The following is a 27,602-nucleotide window of genomic DNA, read 5'->3' on the forward strand; positions in this document are numbered from 1 at the left end:
TGTATGTAGGTCCACTATCAGCACTTTTACTTGGTTATTGGCATACTTATTTGTTTAAGGAGAAATTGGAACACGCCATGAAAAGAAAGTGAAACGGTGTGGATCCTTTGTATCAGGGCAAAAGGGTCTGCTGGTTACCTGACGAGTTCTTATGGACACTAGGCGTGTATGCAGAGCAAATATAGTTCGGCTTCAAGATGAAGTAGTTTTGAGTAGAAGTCGGCACATTCTTCCATGTCTTACCTATTTAGTGAAGCCCACGTGTGTTTGTTGCGTATTTTTTCCGCTTGTTTTTCATGCCGATCGAATGCTCTATAGGAATATTGTCATCGGTTTTACAAATAAAAAAACATTTACGTATTATTTTACATTCGGACTCGAAAGCTTTGCATGTCGGGTGGTAGAAACGGCGTCTTCGACACAGTTTCATTTCTAAATTAAAAAAAACTGCAAAATTAGCCCAGAATATTTTGTCCGTGTACTGTGAAGACTTCGTTATCGAAAGATGTAGGTTTATGTATTATCCTTCTTCATAGTGCTCCTCGATGAGTGGAGTGCGTTCGTTCGGTTGAAAATACCATCCTTAAACTTGACCCAGCTTCCCTTTAGCGTTATTCTTAGCTCCAAAGTACGCGTCGTATTTAGCCTAAGCAGTTCTTCGACCTCAATGGCGGATGAATACGAGTTGTTGAAAATGCTATTGCAGCTAAAAATGGCCATCATTGGGGTACAAACTTATAGCTAAGTTCTGTGGTAAAAACTTTTGTTCTGATTACGAGCGTGCAGAGTTGATTAGGCGTCTCTTTCCATAGTTTCTTCGACTATGATATTTTTTACTTTGAGACTATTGGAACTGGTCATAACTAAAAATGCTCGCAACGTTGATGCCTGGTGGTCTCTGGTTGATTTTCGGCTATTAATTTAACAGCGGGAAGCGAATTGGTCCGAGTACCTACAGCCTTGTGTACTGACCTCCAAATTTGAAAGTCGTTTGAACCAAGTCGTATCACTATAACGTTATATCGAATTAAGTGATACCGGTTTAGGACACTGTAAGACATAGACGTTTGTATTTGAACAGGAGAATCATCATATGATTGTACAATACTTGTGTAATTATATGCTGTACCACTTGCTGTCCGAGGTGATGTACTTATCTATCACAGCGCTGCCAGTGTTGTCACGGATCAGTCAGCCATTCGCTTCAAGTATTGAAACTTAGTGTCTTTGTAGAAAATGAACAGCTCAGTACCGTAATTATACTTCGTTTTCGTTTGTCCTCGGTGTCACTATAGTTATCGCGACGGACGATGCCAAATAACGGTTTGTGAAACGATGTATTTAGCCTACATACTACATCTAGTCTAGATAGTGAATCTATTCAATATAAATTTTGTCGACAGAACAGCTGCTAAAATCTCCAGGTCAATAACTTGTACGATATCCTAGCTGGAATCTCATTGATGGCTTCGTCGTCTATTCGTGTATTGTACCGCAATTTGCTGTAGCTATCTTTTTCACTGTAAAGAAAAACGTTTTAAACGTATCCGGCTCTCGCCGTCAGGCTCTAGTGCGATAGGTTTCAATAGGGGTTTGTGCGGCACTGCTCGACGCTGTGATTCTTGAGTCATGTGTAGGTACATACATATTTGTATTCTGTTTGTTTAACAGTGGCCATCATAAGAGAATACGATAACCAATACGAGTGGCAGAAAATACGCAATTTCGGAAAAGACGAACTAGAGAACCGTACTGAAGGATCGTTAGCGACATGCGTGATCGGCATTCATACCTCGGCATCATCACTAAGCATTGGTAATCGGTAGTTGGTACCAGTGACTTTGCCTAAGCCTATCGTAACTGGTGATGATCGAAAGTCGTGAAAATGCTAGTGTGTGAGTTCCGGTTTCGCTGACTGAATGATGACTGCGTAATCCAACGGGAACAGCGGCCAGCGGCGCCAGTTTTGCATATGAGGCCCGGTTCGCTGGAAGGCAGACGAGTGGCAAGTTGTGCCGCGATGCCGTCTACAGCAACACCAAGAGTCTTTGATACCCTTTTGAAACATCGTGATTAAGTGCCGCCGAAGCTGCTCCGCAGAACAGCATCTACCGGCGTCACAGCTAGCGCCAACCGATTGAATGCTAGTAAATTCAACCAGCTCCCGCGACTGTTGTTATTATGATTATTTCATTATTTACGTGTAGCGTCGTGTTCAACTGCAATTGACGTTCAGATCCTAACTCCGTTGATAAATATCTAAGTATATACACGTATAGCTCTGTCTGTAGGCTAGTAAGAATTGTTGTTAGCTCTCGGTGGTGATGCGAACTAGAAAACCACGAAGTTAAAGGCGTAGTAGGGGGTTGTTGTGCGGCATCGCTGCTGCTTTTAATGTCGTTTCGTTTTGTAAAATTGGGTGTCGCGCACAGAGGCACACGCACGGATATGACTAAATACGATGCAGATGCCTAAAGACACGTCTCTTAAGCGAATGCTAGCTAGCTAGTTGAATGTCACGAGTTCTGTTGCTGTTAAGATTGATCATAAACTGTATGTTCTTTAATAAGGGGCACAAGATTTGTTCAATGAATCGCGTATTTATATGTCTGTGCGAAGCTCCGTGCGGTCGTGAGAGGTCCGTTATTGACTTAAACCTATAGAAAGTTGCACAGCGCTCGGCTGCAGGCAACATACCGTCGGGTAGCTCGAATTGGTGAAAAAGGTTACAAGAGAGAAGGAAGAAACACGGACACGCAATAGATAGGGCAGAACAGGAGGTCAGCTACAGGGCTGATGACAAGGGAGCCCTGCAATGCGACTATTTTCTCCCAACCCCCTTCCTGCCCTCCGCCACCAGCGGATGTCCAGGCTCGAATGGTAGTCGGGGGGAATGAAGACTGCGTTCAAGGCGTTACCGCTACACTGAACTAACAGGCAAGAGAATCTGCTGGTACCGCTGCAGTGCCAGCAGCAACAGCAACAGCAACGAGCATAGCCGCAGTAGGCTTGCCAATCCTTGGCTGTCAACCACTGCCACCTTTTTACCACGTTTTCCAATAGTTTTGATATAACTTAGGTAGCCGGATGCGGATAACGGATGCCAAGCAAAAAGGACGACTGGCTGGTCAAGCTCTGCACTTTGCTATGCAGAGAAAAAGAAGCCAATGATGATGATGATGAAGAAGAAGAAGAAGATGATGATGATAGCTAAGACGAAAAGATAGAATAAGCGAGCCTATCTAAATGGATAGGCTCGCATGGATCTTTTTCCCTGCTGTCTACCTGGTGTGCTGAGTAAGTGACTAAGTAAGTGAAGAAGAAGCCCACTGTATATGAAGCACTGGTGTCTAAGGGAAAATAGTATTTTGACAGTAAGTAACTCGTAACGAAAACTGTAGGGACAAATTTTATGCTTATCAGAAGGCTTATTCCCCTTGGGCTGGCAGAAGGGGTGGGTGGCCACAGAATGGGTAACGATATGTGATGAACCTGTTGAGATCTTTTCTAAGGACTACAAAAAAGTCGATTTATAGAGAAGTTGCATGCATTTAAACATTGCACTACATCGTGAACTTTTTTTTTATCCCGAAAAAAGCAGTTTTAGTGGTTAAATGCGACATTACAGGCTTTATCGACCTCGATCGGTACGATTAACTATACCAATTTTGTTGACAGCTTCTCAACTGTAGAGTTGTTAAGGGTGATTCTTCATTTAGTCATAAACTGTAGCTAAGATTTGGTGTAATACGAACACCTAGTAATGGGTGTCACGGGCAAGAAAAATAAAAGCACCGCGCAAGTTTTCGGAGCTTCGTGACTTTATCGGAAACTTATCTTGTATTTTATTCGTCCCACTATCCATTGGAGGTGGCTGCTTCTTAGCGGTATGACGTTCGGCAGTTGTGGATCCCCGTGAGAAGTGTTGCTGAGGGTTGGGAATGAAGCGAATTCATTGTTTGGATAGCAGCAGCATAGCGTAGAAAAGAAGCAACGGCGACAACAGTTGCCAAACCATCAACTGAAGGAGCAGGAACAACCGACCCGTGGGTAGCTAGCCAACCATCACTTGTGGAACAGTCAGTCAGTCAGTCAGTCAGTCCGGCAACTGTTTCGCCTTCTCGCTTAGCCCATCATTGTCCATTGTTATGGATAGACTTGGTTTTACGTTGTCAACTGTTATTATCATTATGGCAGCGGCAGCGGCAGCGGCGGCGGCGGCAGCAGCAGCAGCCATCGTGGCCACACAACCCAATACTTGGCCGAAAAAAGGAACCCGCAATTATTACTATAATTCAACAAGACGAAAAGTGTATATGCGTATTTGTATACCTCCGCGTGTTTATCTATATCATCCAATGCACGTATTCAAGCTGGTAACGTCCGTCTGTCCAGTAATGAGGTCCATTTTTGATTTTGGCCTTCTTGGCGCCTTTGTAAATGAGTTTTTATAGGCGTTTATGGGGACATTTTCATCAAAATTATTTGGCACATTTTTCCCGTAATAAAATGCGATAATTCAAAAAAATTAGTATCGGCGTAATGTGATGCATTTTTGCTAGGAGTAAAAAAAAAACGCTCGCTAAGTAAAGCATATACCTATTAGCTAAAGTGAGTCTGTGTTGAACTTTAAATGCCAGCTAAGGTTAACGTTAGGAGTTTGTTCTTGATACCAACTAGTACTAATCGCTTTCGACGAGCTGGCTAACGCTGCGATAATGCGTCTTGAAGCACAAAGTCAATATTTTCGAGCGAAAATGACCAATAACAATTTCACCTAAACCAATGCTCCGGTCAATACGACATTCAAGGCCAACGTCTAAAATCGAAGGTGTCAGAAATATACTATTTATTAGTGTCAAAATGTATAAAAAGGTAATAGTATAGTAGCGAAAGTCACGCTCAGAGTGGATCGCACCCGGAGGGCGAGCCCCGCCTTTAAACATGCGCACGTTATTATTATTGCTACTATTAAACTAAAGCACAATCTCTTTGCTTTGCTGGTGTCGTAGCGGTCGCCGCTGGGTCGGATACGTGCCGATTTTGGCTACGTGACCACTCGATATTGTAGCTTGGCTATCAACAGCAACGCCATTCACCGGCCGTGGATTGGGTTGACAACAATAACAACGGTTCGGCAGACCGAAACGGAAAAAACACACTACGACTTCTACCATTCTATTATCCCCATTGAGCTGTCTCTACTTCTACAAATGTATATATATATATCCGAATATTTTCGGTTGATTTTTTGTCTGCAGAGGTTGTGTTGCTGTTCTGCTGCGCTACGAAGGGCGGAGGATGCGAAGACTCTTTTTGACGAACGAACGTACGTAGAGCGAGAAAAAAGTGAGCATATACGACTTGATACACACGACACGCGACACTATTATCGTCGTCTGAAGGCATGTTTCTTGTAAACGACCACTACCTTTGCACTGATCAATTGGCCTTCTTTCCTTACTTAGCCCCATATGGCAATGTGTGTATGATATTATTGTTTTTATGTTTGTTCGGCTTTAAATGGTGTCTTGGTGGTTTTAATGAAGTTACTGTAATGAATCTGATTTTCCTCTTCTTTGCCGAACGTTGACTTGCTGGCGACCAGCTGGTAAATAGCACCAAATCTTTAAAAATGCTTCTACCCGACCTACAATCATTAATTGAATATACATTAAAGATATTCAGCTCGAGGATTAAACGTTATTCATTTTGCTAACGTATTTCAACATCTGAGCTATTGTTGGTGATTATTTCGAATCGGGATTCCCGGTATAAGCAGACACTTGCACCACCAAATAATGCCTACTTATTTGTCACTTGTATTTGTCGTACAGGGCGCCTACCCACTTGTAATAACTAACCCGAAATATCCATGGCCATCGTAGGGTAGCCCCGCGTCTGGATGGCATAAGACGGCGGGCTTCTCCTGTAATACAGTAACACACAGGTAAATCTGTTGAACCGTGTATTCAAAGGTACATGTCACTGTAATCAGTGAGTAACCACGATCGCGAGTTTACATTAACTACTGCAAACCGCTGCAGCTACGTCATAGCAAGCCGATTGTGGCCGACCTGCCTATGACCAAAATAGGGGCATCTAAAAAATGACAACTTCCACGATAAATTATTTTTATCAACTGGGTTTCGCCAGAACACTTTGATGAACTGTTTGTTGGGTTGCCGGCATGGTTTGATGCTAGATTATGAGATTGGTTTTCTTACAGGATGGGCTTCGGCTAGTCATCCGACAATCGTCAACGTTATTTTCTATGTCAGATCAGTTGGTTTCTTGCATTCAGCTATAAGATTTATAAATCAGCGATGTCGATTCGGCTACATTGATAAGACTGGTTATTTTATTTTTGACAATAACGAAAAATGGTCCACTGTTGTTTCGTGACGAGTAACGTGATCATGACTGAAGTCATATTAGTCTGGCTAATTAAACTGAAGCAAGTTCGGCCAACATATCGTAAAAACATATATATATATATTCAAAGTCAACTTTAATGAACAAATTGAACACGTTTAATGTTGATCCATTCATTTTGAATGAAGGAACAATCCGTCAGTATTCATACAGCAGAGTTACTGTTCTCATGTTTATTCTCTATACGGACAGACAGACTTGGCGTTAGCGATAACCTGTCGAACACCTATATATAGATGTGCTAACTATTCCGCAAATCGCACCCTTTGCGATCTGAGCGGGTGTAAGTGAAAGGTTATGGTAACTTCAATGGAATGCTCTCGGTTACCAGGACTGACTGACTGACTGATAACTGGACCACCGTTGAAACGTTCTGCCATCATAGAGATATCGGAGGTCGCACAGTGGATCTCCTAGGTTGGCACAGAACTCGCTGGGTTGTAAAGGTTAATCGCAGATTGATGTAGTCCACTGGATACAAGGGCGCCAAATGCGATCTATAAGCAAGAACTGATGTTACTATAAACGCAGACAGTGATAAGCACGTCCAGCTTAGTTAAGTAGGCCGAACCAAATGTTGAACGAAACGTGTACACACACAATATGAGCATCAATGGACATCCGCAAGGGGTATGAACAAGCCAAAACCGTATAGTAATAATCACCAGCGAATGAAAGGGGCGAACAATTGAATTAGTTAATTTATTGCGACAGTTGTTGTGTTTAGGAGGGTGAGCGACCATGCGACTTTGAAAAATAAAATTATTTTCCAAACATCTCAATTACCGCGAAGGTAGTTTACAACAATAAGCCAAAACGCCGTCCTATAGTACGTAACCCTTTGTCTCTTTACTATGATCAATGATTTTCTCTCCGCACTTGGAACTTAAAAGTTGTCATTTTTCATTCGCCATACAGAGACCTTGCGCATTGTTTGTTTGCAGTACCACTGGCTATATCGAACGATAGCAATTTCAGCTTCAAGGGCTTCAAGGGAATCTCGTCCCTCTGTCTGGCTTGCCCCGTCGCTAAACCTCCGCCACCATCACCATACGTTCACTAGTAGAAGCGCTTTCATGCGATAGCACTTAGATCTACACGCAAAAGATCGTCCGCCCGCAAAGGTGGCCAATGGGAAACTGCTGCTGCCCGATTCGGGCCACCGACCTTACCTACGCTGATCAGCGACTGTACAGTTGGCCTTTGTTGTCTTCGTTATCGATGCGTGGCGGATGTTCCCACCACTCGTCCCACCAACGCCGTTTTACAGCAACGGGTTATAGAACATTAAAAATATGGCTACAGTTTTCTACTATAACCCCTGCTACAAAAAATACCATTGCTGCTTACTCCGCTTAAGGCTCGCCGCTGCTCAAACAACAACAACAACTACGAGAAGACTGAAAGCTACGAAGAAGAAGAAAAGTGCGGATATTGAAAGGATCTTTAGAGCCACAGTCTGACTATTGAATTGTTTTTATATGTTCAATCTATGCATAATAGTCGGCAATGGTGACACAATAAGAGCGAAAAGCCAGCAGAACTAGTCATCGAACAGCTGGAATCGGTGCACATGCAAAACATTTTCGGCAGAAATTACCAAATGATGTTGGGTCATTGTCTCGCCTTATGATATCGGATGATAAAACAGTCCTGCTACCTATTTTTCAGCCACTTTCTGGTTTTTGCCCTATTCAGTAATAGCGGTAATACTGCTATTACGACTACTTAATTAAGTAATTACTTAATTAGAGATACGGGTAGTGACCCTATCTTTATTGATTCGAATCTGATCAGTACCAGACGGTAAAAGTGATACTCGTTTTGTAAATGCTGTGTGTTTAAGAATTTATTGGCGTTTTTGGAAAATGAGTTCGAGTTAAAAGTAGCCTGCTCATCGCGTATTGTCTGATGGCATTGGTCTAACGTTATTTAAAGAGCCTTTTAAAACGGCCACTCTAAATTTCCCTTATGCACCTATATATGATATCTGTTATGTGAATACAAAATTGTACAGGGGCTATTGTGCACTTAGTCTAGGTAGGGGTGGTAGTCGCTTCACTCGCTTTTGAATAACTTAAAGAGACCGTTGGACTGAACGGAGTGGCAATCTTAGGGTTACGAAGATTTTTCGGATCCACAGAGGATTTTAATGTACCGAGTAGGCCAGTATCGATCCTGGTATCTTTATATCTCCGTCTCTATCATGTGTGCGCCTTCACCTATTGGTGATTTCACCACAGATGTTTCCATGAATAGTTTAAGAGTTACTTCGCAAAGGTACCTTAATAGTTGCAAGAGATATACCAGTCACGTGACCTCGTGATACATAAAAGAGGAATACCTTTTTTTGAACAATCTCCACATTTATAAACGATTGGCTACCGACCCTGTGGAGAGAGCTGCTTTCACTTTGAGATATCATTTGGCTATTCCTATGAAAATAATAAAGTACTGGCAGATAGTTCTAATTTTAGCGAACGCTGTTTCGTCATGACTCATTCATTTTGAACAAGAGGCTATGCGACAACATCGAAAGGTCTAATACCTAGGCCTCGAGTGGCGTTGAGGTGTTAGTATTTGAAATGCTAGAGCACTGCCGTTCCAGTATACCATCAATGAAGTGGCAGGTAGAAGGGAAGTAAACAATACGGCAGCTAAAAAGAAACACGCGAAAATTACGTGATTTATCTGTGAGTGAGGTAAGCAGTCCTCTTTGAAGGAGAACTTTGCGCTATTAGTAGGTAGTATGGCTTTCCACAGTAGAGAAAATCTCAGGCAAACGATTTACTCATAGTTAGGCACAACCGGTCCGTTTTGGAGAATGTAAAGCAGACGATATTTTATATTAGGTCAGATATATTTGCTTTTTTATGGTATCCCCGTGTATTATGCTGGCCCTTGTTCGTCTATTTATAGCTTTTGTTTTGCCCCCCATCCGAATAAATTTCATGAAGATTCTTTTAAGCATTTGTTGCAGTTCTCTCTCTTTTTTTTTTTTTTTTTTTTACCTATTATCTGTTTATTCACTTAAATACACAATGCCATATTTGGAAACACTGGGCCAAGGGCAAGAGGGAAACCATAAAGGAGGGGGCCCCTTTGTTTAACCCGCAACATCTCTGTAGAGACTCGTTTATATTATGTAAATTGGAGAATAATAAGCGACACGGCAGGAAGCCGAATTTTGTTATGGCATTGTAAGTGAGCTAAACATTATATAATGCATTTTTGTGAAAAAGGTAAATGCATTCTTTAAACGTGTACTCGACGAGATAATTACATTTTTGTGGTAAAGTATCAAAGGAAAAAACTAAGACTGCTGCATTCAGAAATTATAAGAAAGAAAGAAAGAAAGAAAGAAAAAAAATTGATTCCATTGCTTTTTTTATTTTATTTTTTTTGTTAATACGTGACCATCGTTTTGTTTAAATATTACGTATCACTTCCCACGAAAGCTTCGACTGTCCAACCAAGAGTAGATAATGGCGAGGACACAACAATCAATGAATGGAAACGGTGTGCTTCTATAGCAACAGCTCTACGGCATCAGCATGTTTAAATGATTTCTGAATGATGTTCATTGAAATCTTCTATAATACGTCATAATAATAATAATAATAATAATGCTCTGATGCACACAGTTATCTTACAGTGGCAACGACCGACAGCTGGCCTGTCTTTTTTTTTCAAGGAAGTGTATGATCGCGGTTTTGTACCAGGAGTATTCAATATCATTGTTCGAATTTGATATTTCTAGTTTAACTTTGGCAAAAAAGGTTACCATCGTGACGGTGATGCCAGTTGTTTTCATTGCTCAAAACGTTGACGCTATCGGTCTACTACCGCGGGTTATAATTTTCTGAAAAGGTCAGCATTGCTTAAGAAGTTGATCCTGCGTTCGGCCTTCATTGGCGGTTACAGTAGTTTAAATCGCTTTGTGAGAGGTTTCTGTGCAGGCATTGCCGTTGTTGCCGCTTGTGTTAATCGTTGTCCTTTTATTTGTGTCTATATTTAATACAAAAGAAAACACTGCCAGATCATTCTAGGTCAACTGAGATTCCTAACGAACCTTATTTAACTCGATTCAATTATTGTCTGCTCTGTCCGCGTGGACACAGTTGCAAATCGACATGACCGACAGGTGGATGACCGCTTAGCCGTAAGCTTCTTTGGCAAGCGAAGCGAAACAGAGCAATGACGTCGGCTTGAGAATGGCGCTAAACTGATATTGCTGACGCTGCCTTTGCGGTTCGAGACGGCTTGCCGTAATTGTACAGACGTCACAAAGGGATGCGGATGGACTCGCTCGCCATCAACTGGCACCGAAAGCAAGGTCGACTAACATGTGTCTAACTATCCCTACGTGTGGCGAAGGACTGTTTTTGTTCCCTTTTTTGTGTGTGCCTCGAGCTATCTGTGCCGCAACCCGTCCAAAGACCTAATAAATATACATTCATACATCCTCATACCAACAATCATCAACATCACCATAATGAAAACTATTTAGCGGGCGTTGTTCGTTCAATAATGTCAGATGCAACTGAGTTTCTTACGAGATATGGTTCTATAGATGGATCAGTGCTTCAATACTGTGAGCTACACTAAGCCTAATGAGATAGGCTACTCAAAGACTATGCTGGCAGATGAAGATTTTCGTCGAGCTGCAGATTATTCGTAGGAAGCTATAAATATTTCTAATATATTTATGGTATATAGATTAGAGTGTAGAATTAAAGTTGCTATAGGCCGCTAATATAGAAACCTACGGGTGCTTATTGCACAACGGTCACGAAGTGGTAGCGCTTTTCACTACTGCCTTGTTATAAAATAAGGATATATACTATAGGCTTAGTTTGACTTACTTCAACACTTACAGTATATGTGAAGTATTGGATTCATGTTTTTCCTTATCCTATTCTAGCTTACTCCTGGCTTGGATCGTTGCGTCAGCAGAGAACGCTATCTTTTTGTGCCATTCTATAGCGTAGCACGTTTTGATTATTCCGGTTGTATAGGGCACTAAAGAAAAAAATGGTCACCTTTTAGCAAAAAGCAGAATCGCTGAAAAACGAGAAATCATCAACACCCTCATCAACGGCTGTGCCCCCCTTAGACTGACTCTTTGGCCAAAGGAAGCTCATTTGCGTTAGCAGCTATGACATAGCCATGGCAGATAGAGAAACACAAATGGCAGCAGACAATTACGATCACGATAATGACTACGACGAAGAGCCGATCCAGCAGCATCGGCAACGGCAGACACGTACTGGGATAGCAGCACTGATTTAACCATACGTTGACGCTATATGGCCCTAGAGACCAAAAATCTGATAAGTGCTTGTGAAGGAATTGTACTAGCTCATAGCTGTTCAGGTTGACAGTTGCACTGGTGATGAGGACGGATCGCGGCTGGTTGGCTAGCGAATTGGTGGCTAGCGATCTAAGGCGAAAGGGTCTGGCCGTTACACCGACGCTAAAAACTAAAAATATAAAACATACAGAAAACACTTGGGGCAAAGGGCAAACTTAGTGGAATGGTTTTTCTTCGAAGATGAACCGAAGACGATGCTGATAGTGATGAAGGGGTTGGGCAGGCTAGAACGTAGCTGCAGATTTTAACAATGATTTCGCATGGAGGTGAATTGTGAGATCGTTAATGCTATCAAAGGGAAACGTTGATTTCAAAGCACGCAAAATTTTCAAGTTGAAGGATTGACGGAGACAACAAAATGCTGTTACATAGATGACAGAATGTTTGCGTTTCAATTGTCGCTGCATAAACTTCGACAACTATGCCATAATCGGAAACACTGTTTTGAGTTTTCGATTACCTATTATCCTCATCATCCTCATCACTGTTGATGGCAGGTATTAAAAAAAACAAGCTTATGACTTAAATAAACACGTAAATAATATATGCCGATATAATATTTAACCGGCTATTTTTATTCCGGGTCAACAGCTTTATAACAGATTAATTTATCATAATTTTACTACATGCGTTTTAGGTGATGAAGTTTAAACTGGACACAATTCTCTTCAATCTTGTGCCAGCACAGGCTGAGTACGGATTATCTTTATCATAAATTTTTCTTACGATTGTGCAGCACAAAAGAAAACATATCTAACGAAAAGAAATCAACCAATCATGAGAAATGTGTTGATCGAATTAACAAAGTTTGACACATATGCAACCCGTCATTTTTCTCATGCCTTTAAAACGCTCCCTTGAGGATCTCATTTCTTTGGAGGGGGCTCAGTGTGTCTCAAACTTAAACACATAGTTGATTTGTGCCCTAATAAACAGTTTACGGGATATTTGAAATCGCTGAAGTGACAGTGATGTTCACTAGTAGCTCAATCAATACTCAATATGACATGAGCGAGTGCTTCAGCAATTATAGAAGACATTGCTGTAGGCGATAATAACGACTAAAGTTGTCCCTAGAAGTTTCTGCTGTCTGCTAAGAGGATGTTATTCTATGGTGAAATGCCAAATTCTATGTCAGTGGACATTGCAAAGGGTATCTATCGTTCCTCCTAACGTGTCCAGAAAGAATCACTTGTTCCCTTAATGAACACAGGCTCATTGTAATATCGGATTGACGAAGTGTGTTGCTTTCAGGCCATCAGGCGTCGAGTGTCGTTGTTATTACCCGTCTGTTTTCTGTCCTCTGCCTTACTAAAGCTAGTGATTGGCAAAACGTTCCGTGTCATGCTAACAAAAAAAAAACAAGTTATTTAGGAAAAACTGTTGTTATGATCCAAATGTCTCTCATTGTCTTTACCAATTATTATTACTAAACTGCGATGGCTAACCAAAGTTAAGGCTATTTTCGCGAGACCAACGAAGACGAAGACAGTGAATCTACACTGCGATGTAAACGAATAGAAAACACCCATCTTGGTTGAAAAAAAAAGGTTACCGCTTACGTTACCGCTCGCCGATCGGAGAAAGAGGATGCGGGTTAATGTGTTGTTGTCACTGTCGTTTAATGTCGGCTAACGTGTTATCTATAATGTATAGCTGCTGCTATTTATCAGACACAATGGTTGCACATTAATTAACGTGATATTTTCTGTCGGCCATTCTGTCTTGATGTATCTTACCATTCTCCAATGGAAATTTTCTGATTTACGCTAATAGTGCCTAACGCATAGGCGGTGGGTGCAAGCCTTATGGTCTCCTTTCCTAAGCTATGGTACCCTTTAGTTTATTTGTTTTTATACCACGCTATCTTATGAATGGACTGGAGTGGAATGGACCTGTACATATACGTAGTCGAAATTTAGCTTCGTCATTGTCAGGTGTCAAGTGGGTTTATAGACTGAACTTTATCTTTCTTTTAATAAGCAACAAATCTGTCAAATGATCGGTTATCTGATTTGATGACGACGACATTGATAATGATAAGGATGATTTATCCGTTGAATGTATTCCACGCTCGCACAGACTAGCTAGACCAATAGTATCAACTTGAGAACATTACAACTTAAATCTTGAGAATATTCTGTCTGCCTTCTCTTTTCATTAAGTTTTAGTAAAACATCAGGTGGTACGTACGTATACACATATGTGTAGAATAATGATGATAATACATGATAGTATCGTGTCCATACTAAAGCATGCATGAGCACGCATGTACGCGTAAACAACAACAACAACAACAAACCGCGTCCTTTGGAAGCTGATTTATAGCTTAGGACTGTCATGCTAACAAAAAAAAAACAAGTTATTTACCTTCAATGATTTACTATTAAGAAGTTTGTACCGGTTGTGGAACTTCTCGAACAACGAAGCTTAGCTAAATATAGTTTTGTTCGATTATTTTCGGAACTTGACGAACTGGGATACGTTCCTTACAAAGAGACATCAATGAATCTATAGGTGATTAATTTAAAGTATCTATTTTTAAAATAAATCTGATATAATCAAGTTACAAATGTTCCGAACCGCATTGGCCTTTCATCTATAAAATCTAGGACTATATTAAACGTAAATCTTTCTTTTCAGACAATTAATGATATTCATTGTATGAAATGTTCTATAGTTTTTATAGCAAGTACGTACTCTCATACTATGCATGTAAGAGGCTGTTAAAATAGTTCGATAGGACGAGAAGGAAGTGTTTCGGTCAAAGTTGAAGCGGTCATGAGATTAGTATTGTGAATAATGTTTACACAAATCACGTGCTCCAATCTAGCCATTAGCACAAAATATTTTACGAAGCTGCTCCTCATAGACCGGCGAACTCAAAGCTAAAGCAATACGTATTGAGGTTGCGTGGTGATGCGCCTACCTCACAGCTGGCATAGTATGGAACTCGAGGGCCGGATGTCCTGAAGCACTTTGGGGCAAGGTCGGTCAAGAGAAATATCCAGGTATAGAGAGAATTAGAGGGAACAGGCGAAACCGATGAAATGCCTTGGTACTAGTCGTTTTTACGATGTGCAGCAAGCCTCCCGCGCTAGGGTTACATTCCTCATCCCCGCTGGTGTTGTCAATTTGCTGACCCTACTGTTATCTTTTGTTCTGTTTCCTATCTCCACAGTTACCTGAGGACGAAGTTGACTCTGTCAGGTAACTAACTATTCATGGTCTGTGCTGAAACGCGAGCAACGATGGCTATAACCGGTGCCAATGTACGCATTTTTGCTGGCGAAGTTATGAGTGCTATATGATGTCGTCCATTCTTTCAGACAATTTCATGCAATACAGTTGCTGCTGGTTCCTTGTAAACACTGTAGCTTGCGCTCTTAATATAGCCCATAAAAAAGCTGCGTGTCTAGCTAAGCAAGCCATTGCGTCGGGCAATTTAACTCTGGTCTACAACCGCTAATCGACCAACACGATATGCATATTGCTGTTGTCACCATTGTGATACTTATTGCTGCTGCTGCTGTTTGCTACGCCGTAAGAAAATAGCAAGTCGCGTTTTGTTCGTACCTACCGCCGTCCTCAGAGGAGGTTACCTGTACGACAGCATCGAGGCCGTTACCACCACTACCGCAAAGATGACGATGATGACTATTCTTTGCCGCTATGGTCAGCACTGATAGTAGCAAGACTAATAGTTCCTGCTGTCATCGCGAAAGTATACAAGTTTTCATCAGACGACATGTTTACTGTCGTTGGATTGTTACACAAAAGCCCCAGAGAGGTATAGGGAGAGAAAAGGAACCCTTCATCATTTGACTAATGCTGTAAAGCGTCTAAACGCTGCGGTGGCATTGGCTTACTAGTATTGGTATCTGAACCGGTATGGAAACCTGAATTTATATATATATATATATATATATATAGTAATTCATTTTAACAGATTCGCATTTATCATATACGATAAAATTAATGAGGCTCTCTCTGAATTTTCAATATCCATTCTAATTATTCTTTAAGTTAGGCTTGGAAGCTGTTCTGAAGCGTAGTACGTACATGCTCGTACTCACTGGGCAATGAATGATCGTAAACAAATATCAATGAACGACAATTTAGATAAACAACTGCGCCCCATAGCGTATGATTGAAACACAACTGGCCCAAAACTTCAAATATGGTTACACAAAGTCTGTTGAATTAAAATAAAATGGGAGACTGGCACATCGCCTCTCAAGGCTGTCTACAAAGGTTCGGGATTACACTCCCCGAAACAGCGAACAGCTCAAATCCGTGAAATCAACGAATAATACAGTTACACACATGCTAAAAATAAAAGAACTCGATTTGTCTCTGTAGTTAATCTTCTAAGTTGGACTACCTTATTACCGTATTAGTGTTGTTTAAAACTACGGAAAACGCACCAGCTGCGCATCGAGCCGCCTTCTTAAGTGAAATGTGTGCTTCATTCAACACGACAACCTTTAAAACACAATATCCTTTGCGAAATTCAAAACCGTAGCGCTCAATCCCTTACCATTCGAAATAGCTTAAAGAACAGCACTCATATTTACCTTACAAGATTAATCCATTAATTGAAAACGAGTAGATATTGTAGTCCCACGCAAAGGCGAATGATGTACGATGCTATCAACGGTTTCATTGAGGTACAGTGCTAATCAAAAAGGTCGGGGCTGACGTACTTCAGATATCAAACGAATGAATAAAGCACAGGACAGCAGCAGCAGTACACATTTCCATAGCTTGGCAACAAAAGACAGCAGACGCACTGCGGTACTCTGAAAACATTGAATGAAAACAGGAGGAGCTATGGATCAACACGCTCTGCTTCTTCAGTAGTGCCTTTGTGGTGCACAACCCGAAAATAACTCTCTCTACAAGGATGGATTCCAGTAACTTCGGTCGTAGCCTGTTGCGTTTCTTTCGCTTCCAGCCAGCCTTAAGATTAGTCCAATTTACGAATGATACTTTGTTCGGATTATTTGGTACAACACAAAAACTATCCTTGTGCTTATGAAACGTAGATAAATCCAGGTTCTGCTGGATCTAGTTAGCTATCATTTATAATTGGTCAACACCCGGAATCCTGCGTGAAGCTGGCAAATGGGATGAGCTTTTTCGGCCGACAACACCCGTTACTGTGTACCGGGAGCATTTTCGTTATTTTACTGCTTCACTATTTTCCACCGGCGTTCTACCGTCGAGAACAATTAGCACATAGACGCGCGGACACACGTAGGCCATTTGCTTGGTAGGCGCTAACAGTCAGGACCAGCATACTGCTGCCCTTCCATTAGTGCTAATCGTAGCATAAGCGACTCCACTGATGTTTTTGCTTGCGATACGCTAGCAGTCATCAGTTATGGCCAGACGGGACAGGGGTACGGGCCGTGGGGATGTCTTTCGACATGCGACAAGTTGCGCTTTTCGATTACATAATATGCTTTGGAGGAAGGCTTGAAAAGGGGATGAGGTGTTTATTCCTCCCAACGTAGCGCAACCCAGACGGGAAGCCCAATTCGTTTCTTTGAACACTGGCTATCCTTTTTTTACTTCTTCTACTTCTTCGCGAAATATGGTCTTCCGTGAGGTAATTGCTAAGAAATAATACTCTACGCACGTACGTATAATGATAGTGATCAGTAGATAAAGTATTTCGATGGAGTCGAATTCCATGGGCCATCGGCAAGAAACATTCAGCTTTTAATCCTATTGTTATTATGTAACCCTTGGTCGCGACGACAAAGCCTTCGTAGACCTTTTATTCAAAGCAAACAGAATGCTAGAATAGATACACATGATAATACTTTCAATCTCTATAGGATTCATGTCTTTGACGGTGAAAATATTCGAACTCTTTCTTTCAAGCTCAAGGTCTTTAAAAGAAATTATGATTTGAAGCTCTTCTCAATACATTAATGAAACGAACTTGCAACTGCACCTCATATAACAGATAAACGTAGAAATACAATCAACATGAATATTAAGACATGTTAATTAATGCAACAGCGCAATAAAAGTGATGCTTGAGTACTGGTGATCAAAGGTAGGGAAACATTTGGCGATATTGTTGTCTGAAGAAGACGTCTGTTTATTCGTCACAATCAACTTAAAGGGACAGACGCATTTATCATAGTCGCATCGTTCGTACATGTGTATGATATGTTTGTTTCTATGCGTTTGTATGTATGTGAATGCGTGATCGTACATATGCATGTTAATTCCATGGCTGCATAGGGTAAGGAAGAAGCTATCATTATACTGTTTGTTTGCTTGCTGTTATTTAAAACGAACTGTCAATCGCGACGGGAACAATCGCTGCCGGGACGCCCGCACCGAGCCCTGACGGTTTTTCTTTTGTGTAATCACGACCATATAACGTCGTCGTCTCCAATTATTCATTCATTCGGCCATTTAGTTGATTACGTGCGAACATCGGCCTGTTGCCCTCTAAGTTGAGCGTCTGCTACGGCCATCAGCTCCTGTACACAAACATAAAATGATTGCTACTATAGGTGTTCGCACGCTCTGTTCGATGAACTTGCACGTGCAAGGACTGTGGCGTGTTAATGAATGTTTAGCGGGTCTACCCCCCCCCCCCCCCCCCTCTACATCCCTTTCTATGCCTTCCGCCTCATCCTGTTAGTTACGCCTTCTGTAATCACACATTCTCTTAGACCATTTTTCATGGCAAGACCGTCCTAGCTTTTCAATCACCGTTGAAGTTGAGGCAGAGGGTAACTCGTGTCGTCGTTGCTCTTTTTAGTCGTCTGCATTTGAATTTATAATATACTTTAAACCAATAATATGGAATATTCGTTGATACCACATTTCTAATATACTTGTTTGTTTTACGTATTGACTTATAACATAATTTGTTAATCTGATGTGATTTGCTCCCCTTTAGCGATTTTCAATACAACTACCTGATTGGATCGTAAGCTACTATTATCTCAGTATGTGCTTTTGTAAGGTCGACTATAAATTTAGAGATCTCAAGTCCGTCAATTCGTCTCACACGTTCCGTATTTACAATTAAGTTTATCAATTATGGGATCAGACTTAGACGAAGTATTATAGAAAAAGAGTGCGATTCATTAGCTGCCGACGGGGTCTATACCGCTAATTAAACAGGAATTTGACAGAAAAAGCCACGCGAAGGTACCTCTCGGACGTGATATTTTTTTATCAATATTGTACAGATCCGCAAAAGACAGAAATAAATGTGTCAAGTTTTACGTACTTAAGCCACTATGCGCTGCTTAGCACGGCTGGCTCGCTACGAAACGTGACAGGAATAAACCGATATCCCGCTCCTCGCAGTTTTCGGTTGTTCGAAGGAGTGGTTGTCAGCAGGAGCGGTGTCTGCTACCAATAGCACTACCACGCTCCACCGTAATTCCTACGTAGAAATATAACCGACTCGAAATGCAACGTTCTGTATCTGACGTTCTTACAATCGAAGCTGCAAAGCGGCATATCGCTTTGTTGCAAAGATTTTATCAGTAGACTTCAATTTGGCCAGATGAATTTCGCTAGCTTCGATACGTCGTGTTTATACATAATAGGTATAGAAATCAGATTTTATTGCCCTCCCAATGTGAACTAAATTATTTAGGCAAGTAAGCTTGTGTGAAAGTTTGTTTTCCCATTCGGGATACTTATATACTATTATATATGTAACATTTATATAATAATACATAGGTTAACTCTTAACCTACTAACTACTGTCTTAGGGTAACGCGAGCGTATTCTCACATCGCTTTTACTTCTGTTTAATTTCAGTTGTCTGGAGATGATGGGCGAGGAGCGCGGTGTCTGTGTCGAGCAGAGCCCGGTGTTAATTCATCGCACTTCGTTGAGCAACTCTAGTGGCGGAGGTGTCGGGGGTCTAGAAGGCACTGAAGTGGTGTCCTTGGCGAGGATGCGGCCTTCCCATTCATCGCAAGATGTCGCTTCAATCAGCCACGAACAGGACTACTGGGAGTACGGGCCCGGCATCGTTGACCGGTAAAAACAATAAAAGTATTCCTATTACGAATAATCAAAGCTATTTGTTCGCGGATAAAAGATTGGCAGTTAGAAAAAAACGACACACCAACTTAGCAATTGTTGATGTTTGCATACGGCTGAGTGAAGCTCAAAGTAAATATATATCTATTTATTTTGCAAAGTATACATTTTGTAGCCCAATGTAGTACACCAGACGTGGTTGGTTCAAATTACACACCTATTTTAATATACCAAGCCGCTTAAAAAGCGTTACTTGTGATACGTTATGCTCTTTTTTGTCCAAGTTTGTCTTCTAAAAAAGCAACTTTGCAATGATACTAATTGAAGCTATACAATCAATAATCCAGATGGGCATTTTCTAAAAATGGCCCACTCTAATTTTCTACTCCATGTAGCCTAAAGTCAAAGTTCATCAATTTATCGATGAACAACCAAGTTGGCGGTCAGAACGGTGCCATATCTACTCATGCCCCTGGAAAAAAAAATCATCTTCGGTCATGTGCCTCATTAGAAAATCTCCAGGATGGGATGGGGCCCAACACAACTGCGGAAACTGGCGGTGCTTTTCACAGAGTTCCGGCCGCATCTTCAGTCAGTGGAATCGGCGCTGCAATGAACACAACCCACAAGTTATTGATGATTTCGCCAGCTAACATGCGACATCATGAGCCCCGACGGAACCCTCTCGTTCCAAAGTGCCCCTCGATGGAAATTCTACTCGATGCCAACCGTCATTACGAAAGTCACCATTTGAACGCCACGAACAACAACAGCAATAGCGCCTGCGATAATGGTAATTATGTTTTCTCGCTTTGAAACATGAACAATTTTCATAATTCCTAATTAAAGATTGCAAGTTGGCTAGGTCGCCCCTCCTACGATCTTGATACTAAAACTTCATTCGATCGCGTAATTACTGACACATAGTCAAAGACAAATGAGAGACTTATTTGTGAACAAACATTAATTAAGGATGGCCATGTAAACCAGGCCTATTGATAAATATATGCATACGTGAGATTAATTGTCGGTCGACTATACATAAACGTGTATATCAAGGACCAGGAAATCAGCGTGCAGGTGTGGTGAGTTCTTCGATGAGTTCGGTTGTTGAAAGTGAACTGCCCCGTAGAGATATCGTACGAAAGTACAAAAGCTTCTTCGAACAGACCTCAACGTCGTCATCCCCGCAGCATCTGACCAATGGCACCCTCCATCAATCTTCCGCAGCTTCGCATCTTTCACAGAAGGTCAGTTTGGTAAAGGCATTCGCACAGTTATTGCAATGTTGAACAGTTCATTCAATTGCAAAATTTGTATTAGATGTGAAAATTATGCGATTTGTTATAATTCTTCTTAAAATCTGACGACGCTACCCAAAGTTATGTGGTGTATTATGTGATTGGCTCGCCAAACAAGTACCGATAACATTACTGCTAACAATCTCTTGAGGTGGAAGCGCTCAAAGGCAATATCCAGTAAGCTTTTTTCTGATTAGCCGGTAGATAAAAGATCCAGGTATTTTGGCTCTGCTTTCTATCCTCCGACTAGGGAAGTGGCGGCATCCTACGCAATAACAAGACATCCCCGATAAAAAAACCAGTAGCAAACATCAAGCCCCTTCGTAAGGAGCAGCCACCTTCAGAATCCGAAGCAAGAAATAGTCCCCCCTTGAATAAACTTCTTCATAACAAGGACAACAGTCAAACGAATACTTGTCTGACCGTACTTGCCACTTCTACGTCTAATGTAAATGGTACAGAGGCGGTTCTCAACGAAATCAATCGGCAGGTCAATGTCAGTGCGGAGCACTCACATAATACCCTTGTGTCCAGCATCGCAGATCCAGGTATTATGAGTGCGTGCTCTATAAATATATATTTTTTATAATTATATTTGAAGTACTTATTCACTTGTTAACTTCGTTGCATTGGGTAATTTTCATTGATATCGTAATATCATTGTCGCATAATTGTAAATAATTATTAATTAGTAAGTTCATGGCCTATTTGTCAGTTGTTTCAAGTGGGAGTCTCTCTCTCTCTATATATATATATATATATATATATATATGTATATATATAATTTTTTCCTCGGAAAAAAGCAAATTGGCTGCGTGCAATAACATTAATGCGTATAATTTGCTTAAAGTTCTAATAAGCGATGAGAACTTGGGTAAGAAAAACGTGATTTCTATTCTAAAGAAGCACTAAAAAGATCAGCGTGAATCGCACATGTAAGTTCAAGTTAGCGTCTATATCAGTGCCTCCGACGATATTAATGACGGATGATCTAGGCAGTTCGTTCTGTGTATCAAATAACTGTACAACACGTTTATAATTAAATGTAATGCTTATAATGAAAACAAGTAATAGCATGGACAGCTTGTCGGAACATATTGAATTTTAGTGTAAATCTCACCGGATACTAACTAAAAGACAAAGTGATTTAAAAGTAAAAAAATCCAAGTGGGAAATGCGTTTTCATTTAAGATTATGCCCACATCATGCAGGCTGTGACTTCGTCACTAAATGGATGATCCAAGACCAGCTCCTTATACCCGTAAAGTATATAAAGCAGCTAGGGTTTGTGTAGCTGTGGCACTTCCCGAAGATTCCTCAGTGTGTGTTTTGTTGTATGTTTGTCTATTATCATTTAACTTCACGGGAGGCCCTTGAAATCGAATGTTTTCCATCTTTTTACTATACAATGATTTTATGGAGACCAACAGTACGCGCGACAGAAGGCTTTGTATTGTAGTAATTGCGCCGAGCACGGCTTAGTCAGTGAAGTAGTAGATAGCTTTCAGAGCTAACATAAAATAGATTTAATAGATGTTTGTTTTTAACAATGTGCAATTTTTGAATCCGGTCTGCCGGAGTGATAAGCGGCCACCTTATTCGGTTATTTGTACGTGATCCGCATTAAACGCGCCAAAAGCCGCCCAACTTGACCTCATTACTTTTCCCAATCTAACCTAACGTGAGGTGAGACCAAAGTGACCTAGCTGTAAATCCGAATCGTTTACGGTTGTTCTATTACTCTGTGACTTGACATCCGTAAAATCTGTTATTTTCTATATTATTTCAGTGTATTATTTATGATAAGGCTCTTCCATTTGTTTGCTTTAGTAAATTATGCATTTTTTGAGCCGTTTCGTCACATTGCTTATTATTGTATTAACCGGTTCCAACAATTAGATCACATTTCTTTCCTCATCTGACTACCTTGTTCCGAGAGCTCAGTGATCCTGATCCGTAAACTCCGTTATCTTGATATAGTCATTTGGTGACGCTATAGCGGGCCTCCCATAGCCCCTGGGTCAACTATATCGCGCGTCATTACCAGGCTGTTTGAGAAACCAAGAAAGTAAGCTTCATGAAACCATCGACTTTGTCAGAAATTGTCAACCCTTTTCTGGAGAAGACATCACATTCGACATCACGGCACAAAACTGAAAAAAAAAAGATTTTTTAATATTGTTTTGTGCTTGTAATAGTTAACTCTTTTGTTTGAGGCAATAACTTGATCCAAGTTAGGGCTCTCACTGGGCTGGCTGGTATTCTAGTTACTTACGAACGTGATAAAATGTTAAAACCTAGACCGGCTCCACTTTCGCCCCTTACATAACCTTTGCTTGAGGAGATTAGAATTCGTCAGCTCTTCAGAGAATGATCGTTAGTATCTAGCCACTAGCATTTCTACCATGTCGCTGCTGTGTCATAAGTAGATGCGAATATCTTAAAAGGTCGGTTCAACTAGATAAGGGAAATTATAAAGATATATACAGACTTGGTCCAACATGGCAAGTATCTTTTAACGAACTTGATATATCACAAGACATGTATATGTTGAGTGAAAGCTTGCTTAGTATATCAGTGTTATTTTGTCGTGCAAATATTATGTATATTTACGGTGCGTAAGAAGCCAGTAGAACGCTTGTCCGATTAATAATGCATTCCTTAAATTAGAAGGTTGATAAGAAGAGCTTTCGAATTATTATGCGAATTAGTACGTTTAATTAGCACATTGCTACTACTTCTGTTAAAACTGTTCAGTCGGTAGTAGAAACTTCTTCGAAGGAGCAGAAATGCATGACTGAACAGGCCGGCGCTCTGGTCTTTTATCAGTGGCGGCTACTCTCGCCTTCTGTTGCCGATCCGCCGCCTTTCGAGCGATGGTGCCAACTTGAAGTTTGGTGCGCCCAACGGGCGCCTGTGTCGATAGAACATCGACGGCCATTCGGCATCCGACGGACAAATCACTACTGTCTGCCACGTAGTAAATGGCAACGCTGTACAGAAAGGACGAGGACTTTCCAAAGGTTGCTTGTTTCGACTACTATATCAGACTGTGTTGTCTACTAATGTTGCTGGTTTAACGGGTAAGCCCTTCTCTCTTCTCAGCCCCAGCTTCTCCTGCTCCTCTTTCGAAAAAATATCATATTTTACATGTATTTATTCATATTGGCGTACTACCATCTGCGAACACCACGGCACTAACGAGCGCTGCACCTCCGTGGCTATGGTGTGCAAGTCGCTGCAGTAGATGGATCACTGGCGTTAGTCCTGATTTTCAACTTGTTGATCAGTTGACTTCACTCTCATTGTGGTCCGTCGTCGTCGATCCTGCCTTGTCGGCAATGGCAGTAGGAACCAAACAGTAAACCAACAGTCGATTAAAAGCCGACCGCGCTGGCTTATAGGTAAGTCGAACGGAAGGAGCGTCGAGTGGACAGAGGCAGCGAAAAGCACTGCCAACAATCAGCGCTAACCTTACCAGATAGACAGTCAGGCCATTATTCGTCGAAGAGTCAGAAAAACCCACTGACAATAGCAGCAGACACCAGTAGCAGTGACAATAACATAACGCGAAACTCTGCAACAAGATACTGAATTTACAGAAACAGCCAGGAACTATTAGCGGTTGGCACCTTGCAAAAACGGGTCCGCTAGATGGCCGAGAAAAGCACGGGGACGACAACCACCATTGCCACTATAATGAGCATTTTACAATGAACGCAAAAAAAATTTTGTAGAGAGATCGAGTATTTTCAGTCGCCAGAGTATACCTCTTTCGATAAGCGTGCAGGTACCTCCTTTTACTATGACGACGCCACTTGCCAAATCAGATTCGCTTCAGACGCTGTTCAAACTGTATGGCGGGAGTGCGCAAAACACGTAAAATGCAGTAAAAAAATCCGATGTATGATGTGTTTACGTGTCCGTGTCTGTGTTCGGATAAGGCTACTTCGATTTTGAAGCGTTCGCATATCAACTGCTACGGTATGTGATGATTTAAACCGGGTGCAAACGATCAACGGACCTAGGAATTGTTAGTCCATGCTTGCCCTAGCGGATAACGTGTGTATGTATGCACAGTAGAGTTGTGTGACCCTGCAATGAATGTAAGGATGCTATTTCAGTAGCCAATTATATCGCACAAGCGTTCATTTGGCGTGCAATTTGTACATAATCTATATATTTTATCGAGCATTTCAGGTCTGAATATAAAAAAGGAGTTTTGTTAACGTCCTAATTACAAGCACCCAGTTATAAAATTTTCCTATTGTAACGGTATTGGGTGCAAGAGTCTATCTCTTACTGTATAGGTTATATTCTAGATCTGTGTAGGTGTCTAGATGCTTAGCTCTCTTGAGAATAAGGCGACAATGTATTACCTCCGTGTAATTAGCGTATTATGAAAGAGCTTTTCTACAGCAACAGCAGCTGGTAACAGCATGGCGATGATAATGGTACTGATTGTTCAAACGCTATAGCTATCTAGATAACGTACGCGAAATAAGATAATATCAGCAGTAGCAACAATGATGTGATGATTGCAATAGTTACAGGCATCAACTGCGGAAGCGATATTCGGCCGCAAACCAACTTAACTTCAGTGTCTTCTCGCCAGATAGCATCAGCCGGTGCTCAACAGATGCAAGTGTCATGGTCGCCTGCTGGACTTGTTACCGACACCGTGTCTGAACCACGTACGCCATCGCTGATCGTCAAACCGCGCGCCTGTCCTTTACTTTTGAGCGAAAGTAATTCACGTCCTCTAGCCGGATGCAATTCAACTACATCGGGTTCTGCAGGGTCAGTGGGAAATATGGGGAGTTACATGGTCGGGAGCCTTAGCACCAACTGTACCTCGATGGTGTTCGATTTTCGTGGAAAGGACGTCAAACCACAAGTGGCTGTTATGCCTTCACCCGCGAGGCTGGCCTCCAAAGAAGAGTTAGATGGACTAGACGACAGCTCTGAACCAAGCGGTAAGCCCTAGCAAATAAAACTAACTCCGGCTTATAATTTCGATTGTTGCCATAGTATGCATAAGTTGTGTGCACAGGAGCATTACTCAATTGAGTGTTAGTTAAGCAACAAGTCTATAAAGCCTTAACAAAAGTATAGCTTCTTAGATGTGCGCGCTGTAGTTGTATTAGCTCGTGAGAAAGGCTTGAAGGCGTCATATCTAGTGGTGGCAACCGACCAATTATGGCACTTGCTTCAGTTGCTCATATAAAGAAGAAATGTCGAAATGCATAACGTTTTTCTTACTTAGATAACAAAAACAAAAACGCTTCACAAAAAACTGTAAACTAAGTAAATTAGTATACGAAGCTAAATGTGAGTGCTCATTAAATTAGATAAAACGCAGAGTTTATCTTACTGATTTTTTTGACGTTATTTACACTTTTTAATAGAAATATTGTTTTCGGGTTGATATTAACATAAAATTATATTCTTCTCAGGAATCACTTTCATTGGAGAGAACGTTGTAGTTGGAGGAGGCTCGCTGATCTCGACACGCAATAAAAACCTCTCGATACGTTTTGATGAACAAAATTTATCATCGTTCTTTGAGTACGAAGCTGAAGACGACGACGACGACGAAACCGACGAAGACCCGCTGGTAGACGATCTCTGCGGCAGCGGTGAAGAAGACGCATCAGAAAACACCGCCAGAGGGCTGCCCAGTGCCGTTCTTGGTACGTGACTTCCCTTTAATTTTTTGGATAGGGGAAGCAGACTACAGTATTGCTAGGTAGTCCCGGCTTACGATACTTTCACGATGAATAATAGCAACAGTAACAACACATCTTGCAGTATTCGAGACAATTTTTCCTTATTCTTTAATTTGCATGATTCATATATCTTATCTAACATTTGCTCTTGTTTTGTTGATAGAAAATTTCATATTTAAGTAGAATGACTACGTTCTTTCGGTCTGTGACGAACTAGATATGCATCGATCAATGCCAAATTGCCCTCGCTAGTATAAAATACCTCCTTATGCGCAAAGAGCAGATTCAAATCTGTCGAATACGTATGCCTTCGAACGCGCTCCGAAACTGTTGTTTTTAAATCATGCCTTTGTATTTTGTCATATTTTATTATATTTGTTGAAAACTAAGTAATAGTTGAGCAACCAAAATATTGCCTCCGCTAATATTGTTAGGTATTGCTCGCACCTTGATATATAAAGATGTATCAAAATTAATCGTAGAAAAAAAGATAAATGTTTGTAATATTTTATCAAAATTATATCTTTCATTGTTAAACATCCTGAACCCCGGTTACTGTTTAGCGTGCTGGATTTAATATTCGTTATAGACCCTATAGAAGCAAATTTACTTTAGGGATGACGCAAGCGTTTTAGCGTTAGAGCTCAATCAATAATTAACAGGTCAATATAATTGATCAAAGCACTCACTGCAACTATGTGACACAATATTTTCCAAAAAGCAGTC

General features: G+C 41.1%; 1 protein-coding gene and 3 long non-coding RNA genes across 7 annotated transcripts in view; 2 read left to right on the forward strand and 2 right to left on the reverse strand.

The window, feature by feature from the left end:
- Positions 1 to 27,602, forward strand: part of LOC111261382 (uncharacterized) — a 34,043-nt gene that overhangs the window by 2,805 nt on the left and 3,636 nt on the right. Inside the window, exons 2-7 of one of the 3 annotated variants that reach the window (XM_022834834.1) lie at positions 19,619 to 19,843; positions 20,242 to 20,639; positions 20,906 to 21,096; positions 21,398 to 21,695; positions 25,695 to 26,123; positions 26,604 to 26,840. In XM_022834834.1, the coding sequence (XP_022690569.1) occupies positions 19,619 to 19,843; positions 20,242 to 20,639; positions 20,906 to 21,096; positions 21,398 to 21,695; positions 25,695 to 26,123; positions 26,604 to 26,840 (1,778 nt within the window). Of the gene's footprint in view, positions 1 to 19,596; positions 19,844 to 20,241; positions 20,640 to 20,905; positions 21,097 to 21,397; positions 21,696 to 25,694; positions 26,124 to 26,603; positions 26,841 to 27,602 lie in introns of those variants that run through there. The other 2 variants (XM_022834835.1, XM_022834844.2) reach the window with 2 other exon arrangements.
- On the forward strand, positions 6,926 to 10,913 carry LOC111261389 (uncharacterized). Its single transcript, XR_002680941.2, has 2 exons — positions 6,926 to 9,137; positions 10,557 to 10,913. It is a non-coding gene; the product is annotated as an uncharacterized LOC111261389 (long non-coding RNA).
- LOC111261390 (uncharacterized) lies at positions 17,658 to 19,677 on the reverse strand. Its single transcript, XR_002680942.1, has 3 exons — positions 19,592 to 19,677; positions 19,077 to 19,235; positions 17,658 to 18,315 (listed from the first exon to the last, which is right to left on the reverse strand). It is a non-coding gene; the product is annotated as an uncharacterized LOC111261390 (long non-coding RNA).
- LOC111261392 (uncharacterized) lies at positions 19,735 to 25,045 on the reverse strand. 2 transcript variants are annotated; one of them, XR_015311491.1, is made up of 3 exons: positions 24,780 to 25,045; positions 23,074 to 23,300; positions 19,735 to 19,810 (listed from the first exon to the last, which is right to left on the reverse strand). It is a non-coding gene; the product is annotated as an uncharacterized LOC111261392 (long non-coding RNA). The 2 variants fall into 2 exon arrangements; XR_015311490.1 differs by lacking the exon at positions 19,735 to 19,810 and adding an exon at positions 20,365 to 20,453.

The sequence above is a fragment of the Varroa jacobsoni genome, unplaced genomic scaffold (genome assembly GCF_002532875.2).
Source record: "Varroa jacobsoni isolate VJ856 unplaced genomic scaffold, vjacob_1.0 scaffold_552, whole genome shotgun sequence".
Classification (NCBI taxonomy): domain Eukaryota; kingdom Metazoa; phylum Arthropoda; class Arachnida; order Mesostigmata; family Varroidae; genus Varroa; species Varroa jacobsoni.